Genomic DNA, 17364 nt, shown 5'->3' on the forward strand with positions numbered 1-17364 from the left:
TTTCACATGGTCATATAATGCTATATCAATTAAAGCATCTAATGCTATATACATTGATAGAACATTTTTAAGTATCTCTTTGGGAATATACATTGATAGAACATTTTAAAGTGCACTGTAAGTCTATTTTGTTCACCTACTGGTCTATCCTGTTCACGAAACATATCACCTATTCGACCCTACCCTTTGATGGTGTATTGACGTCTTCTGTCTCACAGCGATGTAAATGAGGGAGTTGGTCAACTTAGCCATCAATTTCAAAAACAAAAAAAAAATTGTTTTTATTTTACATGAAACCTAATAAATATGTAATTAATTACAAGGGGTGATTATATAACCTGGTGGCTTGTTCACGCATTTAAAACTAAAGGGTCTTTGGGGAGGGTAGTGTTCCCGTTGGTAAGATATTCTGTTTAGACGTTGCCGAGCCCCATATGTTACGAAAAGGAAAATACACAACTCTTCTATGGCTCCAACATTTATTTTAATTATCTTTTGCCATGTTATCTTCGTTTCCAACTTCAGAATAGTGGAGGATATCATACATGCTTGAGCTGGCGGACAACCGCTCTCTCTATATATAGAATAGTTAGTATAGCCTTGAAGTAAGTTATTGAAAAATTGAGTAGTAGAATGAAATATGCAGAGTTCTGCAATGCACCTGAACCTTTGTTTGCATAATCTTGGCTTCAGAAAAAGAGTTCAGTCTCTCGTTGAGAAAACATTTTAGTCTCTATCTTAATGCTTCTAAACTTGTATTTACTCCTAATTTTATTGTTTACTCAGCTCAATCAACGGTTGTTCTGTCATAATCTACGGTTTAGATGATTATGAGCGTTTGCTAACAACATAATAACAGGTAAATAGAAAGTACATTTTATGGGTTATAGATACGGAAGAGAACCATAACTTCCATCTTCTACAACCTTGTTGTTTCCTTGAGGCAAAAACTTGTTGCCAACAAAGCATTTTGAGAAATAAGATCTATAAAATATATTAATAAAGAAACAATATTAATTAATTCAAAATCCCGTTCCATTAGCTTACCTTGATCAAGCTAGACAAAGCTTTTGTTTGAATAAATTTTAAAACCAGTGCAAAAATTAGGAAATTGACCTAAATTCTCTCCTAAACTAAAGTCAAATGCTACAGGACTATGAACGTGATCCGAGTGTATTGGATGCTTTCATAGATTTCCAGGAAGACTCCACACGTATTAAATGCAGCTTCTCAACAAAAGGCTCCAGGATTTCTGCTTCTTCCACTGGAGCGAAGGCCATGCATATACTGAGCTCTTGGACAGCTTCTCCATACCGTCTGTGAGAATGCAGAAAGAAAGAAAGAAATTGAAGTACCCAAAATCTGTATGCTTAGTGATATAGCTATTTCAAAAGTAAATGTGCAATCTGCAATATCTGAAATGGAAATCTAGCTCAATCATTTCAATGTAATTATCAAAATAAATCTTCATCAAAACTCAAGCGTAAATTCAGTACCCAACTTATTAATAGAACGTAGGATATTATGATGCCTACTAGATCCATTCAAACATGATAGTATTTAGAAAGTGTCATCACCTGCTATAGTACAGGAGCATGCCATGATCTCTCCGCAACACCCAGTTATGTGGTTGCAAAATTAGCAGCCTCTCAGATGCCATAATGGACAATCTAGATAAGATGAATAAAGAGATGCAGCAAATTAGAATGAGGCACAAAAATACAGTCATCATTGGCCATAACTTCCAAACAAATTATGTTATAGACACAGATTAATTGTAACTTTGCCTCTTCTAGACTATGGATTCTCACAGCAATTATGTACTGCTCCTAGACAAAAAAATTATCATCACATAAACCGCTCATTGAATTACAAACTGCTGATATCTCGAAGCACCAAAGATCCAAATGTTATATGCTATGATAGCTAACATAAATCTTCTGATTTGAATTCAAGAAAAAGCCTAGTATACAATCAGTAATAGAAAATATCTCCGTTGGAAGAAAAGAACTAAAAATGGAGATACCATCCATCACAGACTCCGCTAGAAAATGAAGGAAAGATGAAAAACAAACAGTATCATTTAACAGACAGGTGGAAGGAAGAATTACAAAGGCGGTCTTACAAAGAGAAGACAAAATAACAAGGCCATTAAATTAGAATAAACACAAAACTATCATCCTTGCTGACACAAAAAAAAACAGCACATCCCAATGACAATAAATCTTTTAAGAGATTCAACGTCCAATATAGATTCTGCAGACTGAAAGAAGCAAAATTCATAGCACACAAATATAATAGAGAAAACTAGTGAATTGAATTCCCTTTGAGAGCCAAAAAGAGATTCAGGAACAGCAGTTGCTATTCAAAATGTGAAGCAAATGATACAAAACAGTCACAAACCTGATTGATCAGAGGCGGACTTCAAACAAAATTCATAGCACCATTATTGATAGGCAGAAAGTATCCTGATTAGCTTCTCTGAAGGAGATAAACCTCAAGTTCCCAATTATGTTCTTGTTATGGATAGGAGTGAAAATAGTTTAATATGTCAATTTCTATCGTTTATAGCATGCGAATTTAGCATAACTCGCCAGTTAAATCAAGCATGATATAATGAGACATCACGGGTACCAGGTTTCAACATTATGGGCTATGCCAGATATGGGTGCAGGGCCATAAAATGTGTCCCTCTGTTACATGCACACATATACATACACACACACGAAAGAATATTAGAAACATCCGTAGTTGTTGTAGCAACGTTATTAATTGCTATTGTTCTGAATCTTCCAATGTTATTAACACAAAAAAGCCCTCCCACTTTCCATGAACTGTGCTCCAACTTGTTGCATTCAAACGGTGATCAAATGAGCGCAGATCCCCAGCAAAAATCTGATTGTTCAAAACTCTCCCTCCAGCACTTGCTGCAGTGAAAATATAGGTGCAGCAGTCAAAATGAGAATCATAACATTGAAATAAGGGAAAACATTGAATCGGTTTGTTTTTAGGTGAAAATAGGTTGAGTTCGTTCACTTTTTAAGTTCTGTTTATTTTTTTAGTTTTTTAGGGGGTCTCATGTACTGTGGAGCATCTCCTTTTAAGAGAGATTCACCTCAAAATTAGGGCGCATCCCTCAAAATCTCAAGACATCCCAAAGTGCATCAACTATCAATAACCAGGAAAATGGGATATGAGTATATAACATGTGTGGTTGTTTTTAAGGCCTGCATTCACACCTCAGTTACGTCTGTATATTTACTCTTAAATATTTTCCATTAGGCATTATGCTAACTCAAGTGGCACAGGATTCAATAAAGTTGAAATACAAAGAAGGCAATATTCTAAATGATTATGGAAAATTTTTAGGGGTAATGTTAAAGATGAAAGTGGGGGGCGTACAACAATAGAGCTATAATTCTCAACACCAAACCTAATAAACAAGAAATAAAGGGAATTCACACCTTAGTTCCTCAGGCCGCAAGATTAAAGCATTTGGACTGTCAACTTTCTTTTGTTTCCCAGACGCATGACCCACAGGTCGAAGTGGTGAAGTTAGCAACAATCCAGGGTGTGCCCTTGAAGCAGATTTCCAGTAAAGCCTCTGCAAGAACCAACCAAATTAAATAAAATGGATGATGTCTTTTATATAATTACATCTGAGTGAAAAATATATATAAAGCCGTGTGTTTATTGAAATCATTAAATTCAGACAAGGAGTTGAAATATCCTTCAACTTCATGTCATTTCAGAAGCTACAAGGTTGTCCCATTTCAAATGCTCCATTAAACAAATGCCACTTTGTGTTTGATAAACTCACCTTGAGATTTGCCAAAGCAATTGTAGTGATGTCTCTGTTTGACCCAAGTTCAATTCTGGGAAGTGATACACTAGTCAAATCAGAAGCCTTAGATCCAGGATGCTTAACACAATTACCGTTTACTCTAGCAAACCAACTTTCCCCTGCAGATAGTTTAAAGAGCTCCTGAACAAACACACCTAAAATAGCATTAATTGAAAAGCTCATAAATATAATTTGTTTGAGAGACATTTAATGAAAAACTAATATACAGTGAAAGATCCAGATATGCAGGAATTGTCTAAAAGTGTTAGCGTTGACTCCATCACATGCAACTATTGCACAATTTTGCAATGCATTGGTGTTTGCACAACACAGAGAACCAACATCCATATGCATTGAGCATGTCTGATTTTTAATGCATGCAGAGTTTTGTGTTGGCCCATTAGGCTATTACCCCTAGCTGACCCCATCTGAGCTGACGTTGTCATATGGTAACAAGCACTTAAAAATGAAGTACAAGTGAGGTGTATATTTTAATCTAGTTTTGCAATCTCAAAACCAAAATAAAAATAAAATACAAATGCACAAGAAATCAGGAAAAATGACAATTTCTGAGACCAAAATCCCCATCAAAGAATGTACACTATTTTTTTATCAAAATTATAGTAGCTACTACCCACATCACAAAATATTGTGCACTACAAACAAAACTTTCTCAAATCTGTATCTTGGTTTGCCTGACCAGCCCAGAGAACTGAGAGCATTTCATGCTCAAGGTACAAATCTTAAGCTGATTTTCCTAGTCAATTTAATTCATGAAATGTCAGGAAGAAGTAAACTGAAAGATAAAACCCAGTGTGATTCAGCACCATAGAAATTTATGAGAGCATATGCAATAGGTCACTTGCCATTAAACAGTATGCCTAGACAAATTATTAAAATGTCCAAAGAGTGAAACTCGGAGGTCCAGAAACATCAAACGTAATTCATGAAATGTCAGGAAGAAGTTAACTGAAAGATAAACCCCAATGTGATTCAGCACCATAGAAATTTCTGAGAGCATATGCAATAGGTCACTTGCCATTAAACAGTATGCTTAGACAAATTATTAGAATGTCCAAAAAGTGAAACTAGGAAGTCCAGAAACATCAAACATGTTAACCAATGCTAATGAAGTTTGACGAACAACATGCATAGAATGAAGCCCATGAAAGTAATACTCAATGAAGAAGTGTTAACTGTATATAATACCCAAAAACCTAAAGCTAGTTGGATATCAAGAACAAACCACCAACTAGGACTAACATCACCACACAACTGTCAACAGTGATTAAAAATTACAGAAGCTTAATAAAGTATGTGAATTCAGTACACAAGCTTGCTGAAGAATTGAGAAGATAATAACAAACCTCTGTGTTATTAGTTTCAGGCCATATCAGAAAATCCTCCCCAATTCGTGCTCCTACAATAGTAACTCCAAGTCTCCGGCAAACTTCAATATATATAATGCTGAGCATTATTGCTGAAAAATTAATTCAGTATTAATCAGAAAGGTTGAGATAAATGAAAAATCTATAAAAAAAAAAAGCAACTCGTTGAAACACCAATTTGTTACTTTCAATGCTTTAGGTTCCTTTTCAACTAAAAGCTAATGCAATTTGAAATAGAATTATAAGAGAAATTCCCATGGCATACAGTCAATTGGCATCCACAATTAACAATTTGTAATTGTTAAAATTCAAGCTCCAATAAAAGCATGATTTGTGCATAAACAAAGATAGGAAGAAAGTAAAGAAATTACCACTTCCAGATGCAGAACTTAGCACTGTATGCAAGTATGATTGTTTTGGATCTTTCAAAAGAGATGATCTAGTAAACCCCCGTAAATCGAAGAGAACTACATTAACTGCCTCCAAAACTTCAGCTAAATAACATCCAATATCTTTTGATGCTAACTCTGCTTCTACCTGTTTTGCTATCACATCAAGCTCTGACAGCCATGATGAAATGCTTTTTCCCTTCAGAAGGAAAGCATCTAAGCTACCTTCATCAGGAGACTGTCTATTGGTTCTGGGAATTTCTCTTCCTTCACTTAGAACAGAATTAGCATCCATGTCTTGATTATAAGAAATATATGCTTCATCCTCTGCAGCAATCAATAGCATAGCCTGTAACGGATTTTTACAACTCATGAGAACACATTGACATTTGAGCATTGAAATAAAAAATTGTAAGAATACAATGGCAAAGATACCAAAAATATTGAGGAGGATGCAATTCTGAATGCTGCAAATCCGGCAGTCAAGAGTGATGATAAATATTCTTTAGAAATAACCAAACAGCATATGCAGCTTTATAGTAAGCTGATGTTTAAGTTTTAAGCCATAAAATAGATCTAGATTCCACTATAATGTTCTCAAAACATGAAAAACTCCATATAGAATTATGGAAGCACGTCAATCCATAAAACTTTGACAAGCTTGATCATTGCAATGAATCTTAGATAACAAGGTGCATATTTCAAATGTCAGGAAATCTTAAACAAATTAAGCCTGCTAAGTTGCTAACCCATATCAGCAGAACAGATATTGAGTAAAAAGCATTTAGTACATTTAAAAAATTAAAGATGAATTCTCCCAAGCTGGGTGAAGAATTGAGGAGCCTTTTCATGTCATAACAAAGGAAAATACTCACAGGGAACCATCCCTGGAAAATAACAGAATAGATATAACATAATATCAATCTCGCGGTTGCCCGCATGCCCTAAAACTGAATACTAAAGATACCCTGAAATATGATTTTGCCACAAATAAAGGTATTTGTCAAAGCCCCCATCCCCCTAAAACTATATGGCAAACACAAATCGATTGTTAATGCCCCTTATTCCATTGATGGTGTAAAAGGCAGAATGGATGAAGCCAATTATTATATCATAAACCAAAGCATAATAATGATATCATCACAAATAATGACGAAATTCCACGTTTATGAAACTTCACAAGACAAAAGTCTTACTGAAGGAAGCAAACAGTCAAAGGTCAAAAAATTCAAAACAAGTTTTTTCCTGCAATTGTGAAAGAGTCATGCACAGAAATTAAGGCTAAAGATCAATTTCAAAGAAATTGTTTCGTAGTAAGAGCAGGGCTATATCCCTGGAAATCAAACAACAAACTGATAACATGTGGCTTCCACACACCACAAACCTAATTAAGATTGCTTAAAAAAAATAGTTTATTACTACATTGTTTCTATCCAGCAAACTTCAGGAAAAACAGATTTCTAAGAATCAGTTCACTAGTTTAAGGGAGAAAACAGCATAAATTTATTAATGACTTGATGGCATCCAATCTTCCCCACATAAGTCATTTATCTATAAACAGGTCAACCCTGAACAAGAGCACATAACTACGTCAAAACCAGGGCATGGTAGCTAACAGTTTCATTGGACAGAACCTGACTTGCTAATCAAGTGTGCAATCACAGAAACAAGTGCTCTACAGTATCTATAAAACCAAATCAATTTGTTGCAAGGTATGTAATATAAAATATTTTATTGACGTCTCTATAATGTGACTAAAGGCTATCAATTAAAAAAATAAAACACTAAGGCTATAAACAGCAATAAAAAACGAACACTAGTTTTAAAAATTACCTTTGCAAGAGAAACATTTCTATCTTCAACACGAAAAGAAATCTCATCACAGAATCTTTTCCTTGCATTCTTCAGAACCTGCCAATGTCACAGAAATAATTACAGTTAGATGCAACTAAGTTCTATGGAAATGAAGATTGACAAAAATAGCTGTAATATGAGAAGAACTCCATCAAGAACAATATATTGATGCTGTTGCCACTGCAATGAAGCTTTCGGATTGCAAATTGAAAGAATGAGATTCCTATGTACGAAAATCCGTGCTCCCATAAGTTTAAGAATGCTGTTAGTTTCCATAAAAAAACATGACCAACATCATAGATATCCTGTCCAAGAAGGATTGAAAGCACTAAAAGAAAAGACTAGTATAGATTGAATTGGAAATAATCAGATGATTTCCACTACAACATAAGTTTCCTTACTAATCACATCATGACCACTTCCTTGTCGGGAATAAATTCCATACACAGTAGACATGTTTACTCACCACAAGCACCCATCACTCAGCACTTGATTACAGTTTAAAATATGACTTAATATGAAGTGAGAAGAATACTGAAACAAGAAATATAATATCTAAAACAGTGTTTCAAAAATTACCCAGATGCTGCTCTTGTTGCCTTAATCTTTTCTGAATTTTGGTTAATTTACTAATTTAGGCACTAAGAATAAGGAGAGCATGCATCCTGATAAAGGTAGCGTTTCTGTTTAACTAATTGTCAATATACCCTTCTCCCCAAGTCAATTCAACATTTAAGTTTTATATCTGGATAAGGGCAACAGCAGAATCTTTTAGGATGAGCTCTCCAAGTGACCGGATTTTGGGGCTTCCAAAGAGAAGCCTAATGTTTGAATCCACATGAGACATGATAAACTATTGAAATTGGTGAAATACCACATGTAACTCATTGGGTGTTGCAAACCCCAAGAAAGTAAAGCCTGTTACAAGTCACAGATGAATTTTATAAAAGTGATTAACGTTTGGTCGTGGCATCTATACTGAATCTCGCCCCACAAGGTAAAATTACCCCGAAATGGATAACGAAGAATTAAGATGACATTAATCTTAATAGAATAGCATAAGTTAGACTAGCTTATTTCACAAAAATGGACATTCAGGTTGTAAAAACTGCTTCAACTTCAACTCGGCCTTTTCCGGGATGACTTTTAAGAAAACCCGAGTGCAATAACCCGTCTCACAAGACAACGACCATGCTCGGGCATTTACTTTATACACCAAAATCCATATAAAACATTTTGAAAGTACTATCTAGAAATGAAAGCCTTACACTTTCAAAGAAATTTGCAGGGTTGTCGACCTCCTCATTAGCTATGCTTCTACTCATCTGACCCCCGAGAGCACTTAGAGAAATGGCGGGTCTCCTACTAACTTGATTAACTAAAATCCTTCTATGAGCGTCTCCAAACTTTAGACTGCCACGTCTACACCTGTGAACGAACATTAGTGCACATTAAAGAACAGATGTTAGGTACAAAGAACATCCAAGAGAGAATTCCAAAAGAATTACAAAGAAAATTTATCGTATGGACACTAAGAGTGATCTAAACCCGACCTTTGAAATGGAGAAGCCGAAGGAGAGAGGGAAAAACAACATATACTTTCACCAGAAGCCCTGACCCTCGAAAAAACGGATACAGAACCGACATTCTTCATCTTTACCAGATTCCGAAATTCAAAAACAAATTGAAAAAAAAAATTAATTAATTCTGACATTTGATTACGAAGTCATAAAAATAGCTTCCTGCAAATCAAACTCAATAATAGCCAACATTTATGAATACCTTGGGCAAATTTTTGTTATGTATTTCCACAAGAGTACAATGGACTGGTTCTGGAATAGATGAAAAAGAAAACGACGATATCGTCATAGAGCAAAAACACCATCGGCTGCTGCTGATTATAACTACGCTCCTTCAGAAGGGAATCCAATATCTCTGAAACTTATGTTGAAACAAGATGCCCTAGGCTTGTAAGAAGCGTCGACTAAACCTGGCTTCAGACATAAAACAGGCGCGACATCTTTCCTGGTACTTTCATCATTGTAAGTAACGAAAGAAACTGGTGCCATCTGACTCAATGAGATCAAATATTTCTGTTCTTTAACCATTAACTCCGTATGTTGCAATATAAATTCTAATGTGGGCTGACGAGAAGACGCACAACCGAACGACACAAAGCTCAGAAATTTTAATGTCACTCCCTCTGGAAAAATGCAAATTTCCAGGTTTGCAGGTCGCTCGTTGGATCTATCCAGCTCATTTTGGATGTCCCAGATGTCAGATTACAACTTCGAATCAAGACTAGAAAAATTCCCTAATCCCTCGTATCGTAGTAAATGTATCTGCAAGATAAAGAAAATATATATATTCAATGTTATGTATAATTTTTCCACTAACCCAGAATCTCTACAGATTTAAACTGACAGACGTCAAAGTAAATTTCATCATTAGAGTCCAAAGGGACACATCAATCAAATTTTAACACGCAAGATAATCTCTATTTCCATTCCGAAACCACAAAACCATTTATAAAAATAGCCTAAAACCAGGCGAATTACTTAGAATTAAAAACGAGCCTCATCAATATGCTCTGCTTCCGAGAAAGTCCAACAATCATGCTTCCCAAACAAACAATCGGAAATTGCCTAAACAATCAACGCAGTTGGAGACTAAAATACAATAAACTAAGAGCAAAGCGCTACTATATTTCAATACCCTTTTCAGCTAAAATAAATCCTGAACTCGTCAACTTTTGGAGCCATTTCACCAAAATCAAAAGTGAAATTCAGTGGTTTCACCCAAAATAAAACTGAAAACCGTTAAAAGAAATTACAACCATTTTTCCCAAAATCAAACTGAAATTCATCACAAATTTGAAGAACCAAAATCGGAAAAAAAGCGATTTCTACATAATTCATAGAAATTTTCATTACAAAGTACTGATTTTGACCAAAGCTTACCCAATATGCCTTCCAAATAAATGATCGTTTTCTAACTCCACTAAATTGTGTTAAAAAAAAAAAAAGAAGCGAACAGCCACTCACCACTCTCAAGCATGCCATTTAGCTTAAAATAGAACAGATATAAAGCAAAATTTAGGCATTTAGACAAGATGGCCGAGTTGTCATCCAATGCAAGCAATGACAGACGCAAATTCACGAATAGAAGCTCGTAAAGATACGATTCACAGAATGGTTAACGTAGTAGAACGAAAAATTTATTTCTTTTCTTCTGAACTGAATCTTTTTTTTCTCATCTGCCAAAAAAACGCATAAAATTTTTCAAAATGACGAGATATAGAAAACGACACCGGCAAATCTGAGGCGAGATGTCAAAATGACATTCGCTCTCTGTGGAGACCAGCGAAGCATAAAAAAAACGTAAATAGTCAAATAGAATCGATTAATGCGGAGCACAATTTGGAAAAACAGCGATAAGCACCGTACCCGCAAATGAAGTAGGATTCAAGAAGAGCTCGTAAATTCAATCGCGGAAGTACGTATTTAAAGCCTAACCAGATAAGGCTATGAACCATGGCCTCAAAAAAAATTAATGATATTTAAAATCTTACCGCTGCAATCCCTGTCAAAAGGCTGACCTCGCGCCTGCTGAATAAACAATCAACGGCATCATCATAAAGCATAGTAGAAATTTAGGGTTTTATATGAAAAAAAAATCTTCGATCTTTCCCGCGATTTGACCCTTCGCCGATTGATTTTCCTGTAAATTTACTCTGTATTGTTTTAGTTTAAAAAAATTGGATTATGTAACAAATAGTAGATACGTTCAATTGATCGAATACATTACATCATCTAAGCCATGATTGTTCCATGAAATTTTTTGGTGAAAAATTACTCCTCAGATTCTATTTACAAATCGAGATTATCTATCTTTTCATTTATTTAATATACATAGTTAAAGGTGCATCATTGTTCTAATGGCTTTGAGTTCTCATATGTATAATACAATTAATATAAGATTTAGTTACGTAGATTAGCTAAAAGTTTTTCGTGATATGAACAAAGAGGTCATAAGGTCCAAACTATACGATAGACTCTACTACTCTTATTAAAACAAAACCATTGGATGTTTCAAAATATTTTTTTTATCTAAAATTGTAAATTTTCTCCTACTTGTCAATCTTTTCATAGATTTTTATCTCCCTCTATTTGTAACTCTAGTTTTGATATTTATTAGTTTTTTATATAAAAGCTAAAACTAGGAGGCTGACCCTTCACAACAGTCCTAACGATTTACATCAAAAACATAAGCAACAACACATCAGTAATTAAGTACTAAAGTTCCTAATCTTAAAAGCATCAAAGTTTAACAAGTTAACAAAAGGCATGTAGGTGGTCATCACATCGTACCACCTACAGCCAATATCCAAGTTCAACAAAAAAGACAAAACCATCACTAGAGGATGAAAAGAAAACCCAGCAGAGTACCAAAAAACACCAGGGACTGGGAGGCCATTAACTGGCATTTTTTTTCCTTTCCTTTCCTAGCTAGGAGGACTTTGGCCCAATCTTCGACGAGGAAGTTGTAGAGCAGAAGCTAGAGAGTGGTCGTCATCGCATGGGTCATCTTTAGAGTGAAGAAGAGGGTGGTCTCCACTTTTAACTATTGATTTTCTTTTTCTATTTATTTAACTTTTGATTTTTAAAATTGATTTAGATTTTAGTTTTTAAATTATTTTTTATATTAGTTTAGTTTTTTATAGAACAGTTGTTACAGACGTTGCTATTTTTTCATTTTTTTTTAATATCTCTTACTAATTTTTCATAATAGATTTTTTGATATGATTTTTTTTCATATTTGATAAATTGAATTTTAATCAATAATATTTATTAATCTATTTAAAATATTTTAGTAAATATTATGTTATTTAAATTGAAAATTATTAATAATCTAATTTGTTCACATAAGATTACATTTTTTTTAAATAATTTTATCATCGAACACTATCACAAAAATATGTAACTGCTATTTAATCTATTTATTGATAATTTGTAAGAATATTTGTTATGAAAAAATTACCCTCTGATATAGTGGTTTTTGAATATTTGTTATGAAAGAATTATCTTTTGATGTAATAGATTTTTTTTTTGCATTATTAATGATAGAGTATAAATGTCTTTTGAATATTTGTTATGAAAGCTTTTAGAAGACTATTATACTAGTGATTTTATATGGATTATGAAATGCTATAACATTGGATAAAAGGTTAGTTAATCTATAATACATATGATGCAACAAATGAACTATCAAATTGTAAAAACCAAAAAAATCTATTTCATTAAGAATGTAATAGAAAAATAAAAATTCATCATCCAATCATTGAAATATATTAGAAATATATTCCTTCGTAAAATTACTTATAATTGATTTGAATAAATTATATATAAATTTGATAAGATACATTTCAATTATCTTAATGAAAGAGTAATGGAAACCAAATCACATTCCATAATCCATTTGACAAATAAAAAATAATTTAAAAATAATAATTAAAATAATATCAATTTTGATGACAGCTCCCTTTACCTTTTGACAATAAAATAATGTATCCCCTTAGATAAGTTTTATGAGCTATATTCCATCTTCAAGTAGATCCGGTTGAGACTAGGTTCCGATGCTACCTTGATGCGAACATAGTAAACTAGCATTAAAAACAATATAAAAATTTTAACGTATTCCCGGCAGAATTTGTAAAACGTACAAAAGGACAAAACGTAGGTGGATGCTTATGTTAAAACATAATCAAAAGCCAAGGGTAGTGGTGCTGACGTGGAACAAAGTGGATAGGGAATCGAATATGCTTGGTGGAAAATTATTGGCCTCCACTCCTCCAAGATTATACAATGAAGCTTATAAATTACAAGTTATATATTATATTGTACAATTTTATTTTATTTTCGATGGAGGTCAGCTTTTTTGTTTGATCCCAGCTTCTTCCTTTTAGATGCTGGGATCTTGCACTTAACAAGACTTGATCTTGATAGGTTGTTTGTGAGTCTTTCAACCTGACCAATAAACAAAAGACCCTTTGACATATTGTACAATTTTAAACTATCTTAAAATAATATTTTATATTAGATTAATTATTCACATTTTATATATATAATGTATATTTTGTAAATCTAATACAAAGTAAATCTCATAATTAGGGTTGAATCAAGTTATTTATATTATATGATATATTTATTATATTAAAAAAAATTAATGTTATAGTAAAAAAATCTTCTAGTGTATTATATTTATGTTAATTTTAATAATATATAAAAAATTTATAATATATTTATTTATATCATCTCTATTATTTAAACTTAATGAAAAATATTATTCATTACTAGTTATTAGGTTAAATCAAAATATTATGTATATTTGAGAAGAATATTGGTACTCCTAATTAACATAATATTAATTAATTAATATAATATAAGTAGATTTTTTAATATAACATATAAATATGTAATATTGTTAGATTTAAATATGTTAGAAAAATATATATTATGATGTTTTAATTATAATCTATTAATTAGTTTCTGATACAAAAGCAGTCAAAAATCAAGGGGCTGGCCCTTTACAACAATGGTGGAACAACCATCAAAAACATGCTAACAACAGCACAAAATTAGCTGGCAACCAACACATAATCAAATAGTCCCCCTAACGGTTCATATCAAAAACATCATAAACAGTATACCTGAATATAGAGTTACTATTATTCCTACTTTTAAAACCAACATAGTTTAAGTTAACAAACTACATGTAGGTGGTCATCGCATCGTACCACCTACAGCCCATAAACAAGTTCAATATGAAAAAACAAAACCATCAACAGCAAATGGGGAGAGACCAGAAGAGTGCCAAAAAAATAACAAAAACTAGAAAGCCATTAACTAGCCTCCTTTTTCTTTCCCTTCCTAGCCATGAGAACCTTGGCCCAGTCATCAGTGAGGAAGCTGTAAAGGAGCTTTTTGTCCTCCTTTCCAAGGTTCTCCTCCTCGAGTTATTAGCCAATAGCTAAAGAGTGGTAGCCACCGCATGTGTCACTTTGAGAGTGAACTTGGAGAAAAGGTTGAATCCCTCTTCCACCGCCATGCACCTATCCATCAACTCCTTGTGTTCCTTGTGGGTAACAGGTTCATTCTCCTTGTTTTCTAGCTTTGGGGTCTTGCTACAATTCTCCAGGGGGGTCCGCTTAACCTACACATTAGAAATATTAGCATGGCCCTTCAAGCTCTCCTGGCCCTCTTTACCAACCGGGGAGGAAATAGTGTCGGGGGAGGCATTAGTGATACTAGGGTGCTCCCGGTTGACAGCAACAGGCAGGGTGATGGTGGCAGAGACATGTGTGGGGTCGAGGTAGGGGTCCTTAGTAGTGTTGTCTACCTCAAAGTCCCAGGTACCATCATGAATATCATCCCATTTCTCGACATATTTTTTCGTCTCCTCTTTCCCCTTATCCATATTGTCCCCTGAATTCTTATCACTCTCCTTAGAGTTGGTATCATCCTCCTCTTCTTGAGAGCGACTGGTCATTTGTTTGTACCGACCCCAGGTCTTAGCAATTCTTACCGACCTTCTTGTTGGGTGATGCGACGCGCTCCCCTGCCCATAGGTGGTTAATTATGTGGTGTTCCATGTTCACTAACAGTCATGGCTTTTTGGTGCAACGGCAAATGGGCCCCACAATTGGTATCAGAGCTTGGTTTTGGCTTGGTCATGGGTTCAAATCTCCCCGGTGCCTTCCCGACCCGCATAAGCACCTGGTATGCGCGTCAAGGGGGAGATTGTTGGGTGATGCGACGCGCTCCCCTGCCCACAGGTGGTTAATTATGTGGTGTTCCATGTTCACTAACAGTCATGGCTTTTTGGTGCAACGGCAAATGGGCCCTACACTTCTTCTACCCCCACAAATTTCCTCATCAAAGTCACCAATTTCAACCTCCACCCTCTTGTCCATTTTAATTCTTTTATTGGACTTTGGCTCAAGGGTCGGAATTTTATTTTTCCTCCCTTAGCAGGGGTTTGGCTAGGTGAGGGCAAAGGAGTGGGGCCTTAGCTACCACTGGTAAATTCCAAACATAGGGGGCCCTCGGAGGGGAGGATGTTATCAATGGCAATCACATGAGGAGGGTAGAGGGCCAGGTGAAATTAGAAGAGGCAGAACATAAGCACTTGGTGGAGAATGGTGAAATTTGCCCCTTTTTCTTTTCTTTTCTCTAACATCAATGATAGTGTCATCTAGGGCATGCAATAGGAAGAAAGGAATACTAACAAATTCCCTATTACAAAAATGGTTAAGCATGGGGAAATGATAAAAGTAATACACATCGTGCCTACCATCTAGCATCAAATACTTCATTATCATCAAATAGACATCATCCCAGGACTCCAAAAATTTGTCTCTCCTAAATCCTCCCCAGTACCAATCAGGCACCTCATTCTCTCTGAAGAAACTGGACAGGCTCACCTTATCCACCACTTTCATGATTTTTTGTCATTTCCTTCCCTTCATCTCTAAACCCGTCGCCATAGCAATAGATTCTTCGTTCACCTGAAAAGAAATTCCATTAATGGTCACCTGTCTATCCTTCCAGGTTACAACAAATTGTTGCAAACAATTTTCATTGTACCCCGCCATGGCCTGCATGTAGGGACAAACCCTCCTTCCTTAAGCATAATCCAAGTAACCTGCCTCTTTCATAAGTCATCCAATTTTGTGGGCTCCAACCTATTTAGGTTCCCACCCATGCTAGCTTTCTCCTCAACCAAATCTCCTTCCACAATCTCAATAATTATCATTTGCACCCAAAATTAGTTTATTAATTAGTTACGAAAGTTATTATAATATTTTAATTTAACCCTAATAATTAGTTTAAATTTAGTTTTTATTAAATTTAAATAATCACAAGAAGTAAATTTGTGATTTTTTTAATCAATAATAGTTGTAGCATTTGGAGGAGACCCATGATATGGCATGCTCTCAATAGTTCTATCAATGTATTCAGTTTTGCAAATAAATTATTTAAAGACATGGGTAAGATGGAAAATTTCTTGATCAAAGTTCTCATCATTTCAAATAAAAAAGGCTCTATAGGTTGAGGTTTAAAGGACATCATTTTTTGTGTTGGATTATGGTGAGAGGAAGGTGTAGGGCATTATGGGCAGTCTTATGAAAGACATGACAAGCTAACGAACCATCACACTTTTCAATGAGTGGAATATCAAGGAAGGGGAGTTCATTCTGAACTCCGATCTCTTTGTTGAATGAGATGGAAGGGGTGATGGTATATAGGTGTGTGCAGAACTCATCAAGCTTCTCAAAACCATGAAAGCAAGAAATGTAGGAGTCATCAACATATAATTTCTACCATGGGTTGGAGAGGGAAGGATCTAAGAGTAACCTCTATAAAATAGTCTATGCAAATATTGGGCATGATGGGGGATAAGGGGGAACCTATGAAAATTTGATCCACTTATATATAGAAAAAACCTTGGAAGTTGAAGAAGGTGGAATGAACACACAACTCTACCAAGCTACCAATATGAGGGCTAGACTTCTGTCTATTAAGTTTTATGGAATTGGAAAGGGGTACCTTAGTGAAGGGAGACAACATTAAACCTGCCAAGTTGGTCATTCTTATTAAGCTTCTTACCAATGCTCTTAATGTGAAGTTTGGATTTTATTGTGAGAAGGGAAACAAGTTCAGCTCCTAATAGGGTTTGGCAAAGAGGAGCATGTTGATCACTAGTCTGCTTCTATAAACATTAGTAGTATGAACAACTTTATCACAATTGAAGTGAGTAGGCTTATTTGGTTTCTTACTGGTAGTGCTTTCATGTACCTTCAAATTATTTTGTGTCTACTTTGGCTTGG

The 17364-nt window shown here is 34.7% G+C and overlaps 1 protein-coding gene across 12 annotated transcripts; it reads right to left on the bottom strand.

Annotated features, from left to right (window-relative positions):
• Positions 1-968: 968 nt before the first annotated feature.
• On the bottom strand, positions 969-11111 carry LOC149551276 (transglutaminase family protein). Of its 12 annotated transcripts, none has more exons than XR_016352717.1 (12): positions 11047-11111; positions 9258-9817; positions 9029-9129; positions 8744-8903; positions 7455-7532; positions 5604-5970; positions 5212-5324; positions 3821-3985; positions 3465-3604; positions 2404-2927; positions 1578-1670; positions 969-1317 (listed from the first exon to the last, which is right to left on the bottom strand). XR_016352717.1 is itself a non-coding variant. In XM_089786837.1 (11 exons), exons 2-11 carry the CDS (start codon positions 9342-9344, stop codon positions 1155-1157), a joined length of 1467 nt encoding a protein of 488 aa, XP_089642963.1. In that variant the 5' UTR covers positions 9345-9817; positions 11047-11111; the 3' UTR covers positions 969-1154. The 12 variants fall into 12 exon arrangements, 6 of the variants coding, with proteins under 6 accessions (XP_089642963.1, XP_089642961.1, XP_089642962.1 ...); XR_016352715.1 differs by having other exon boundaries at positions 9029-9141; XR_016352716.1 differs by lacking the exon at positions 11047-11111 and adding an exon at positions 10922-10952.
• Positions 11112-17364: the final 6253 nt, after the last annotated feature.

This window comes from Cupressus sempervirens, chromosome 6 (genome assembly GCF_028749045.1).
Source record: "Cupressus sempervirens isolate cs-2001-9-10 chromosome 6, ASM2874904v1, whole genome shotgun sequence".
Taxonomy (NCBI): domain Eukaryota; kingdom Viridiplantae; phylum Streptophyta; class Pinopsida; order Cupressales; family Cupressaceae; genus Cupressus; species Cupressus sempervirens.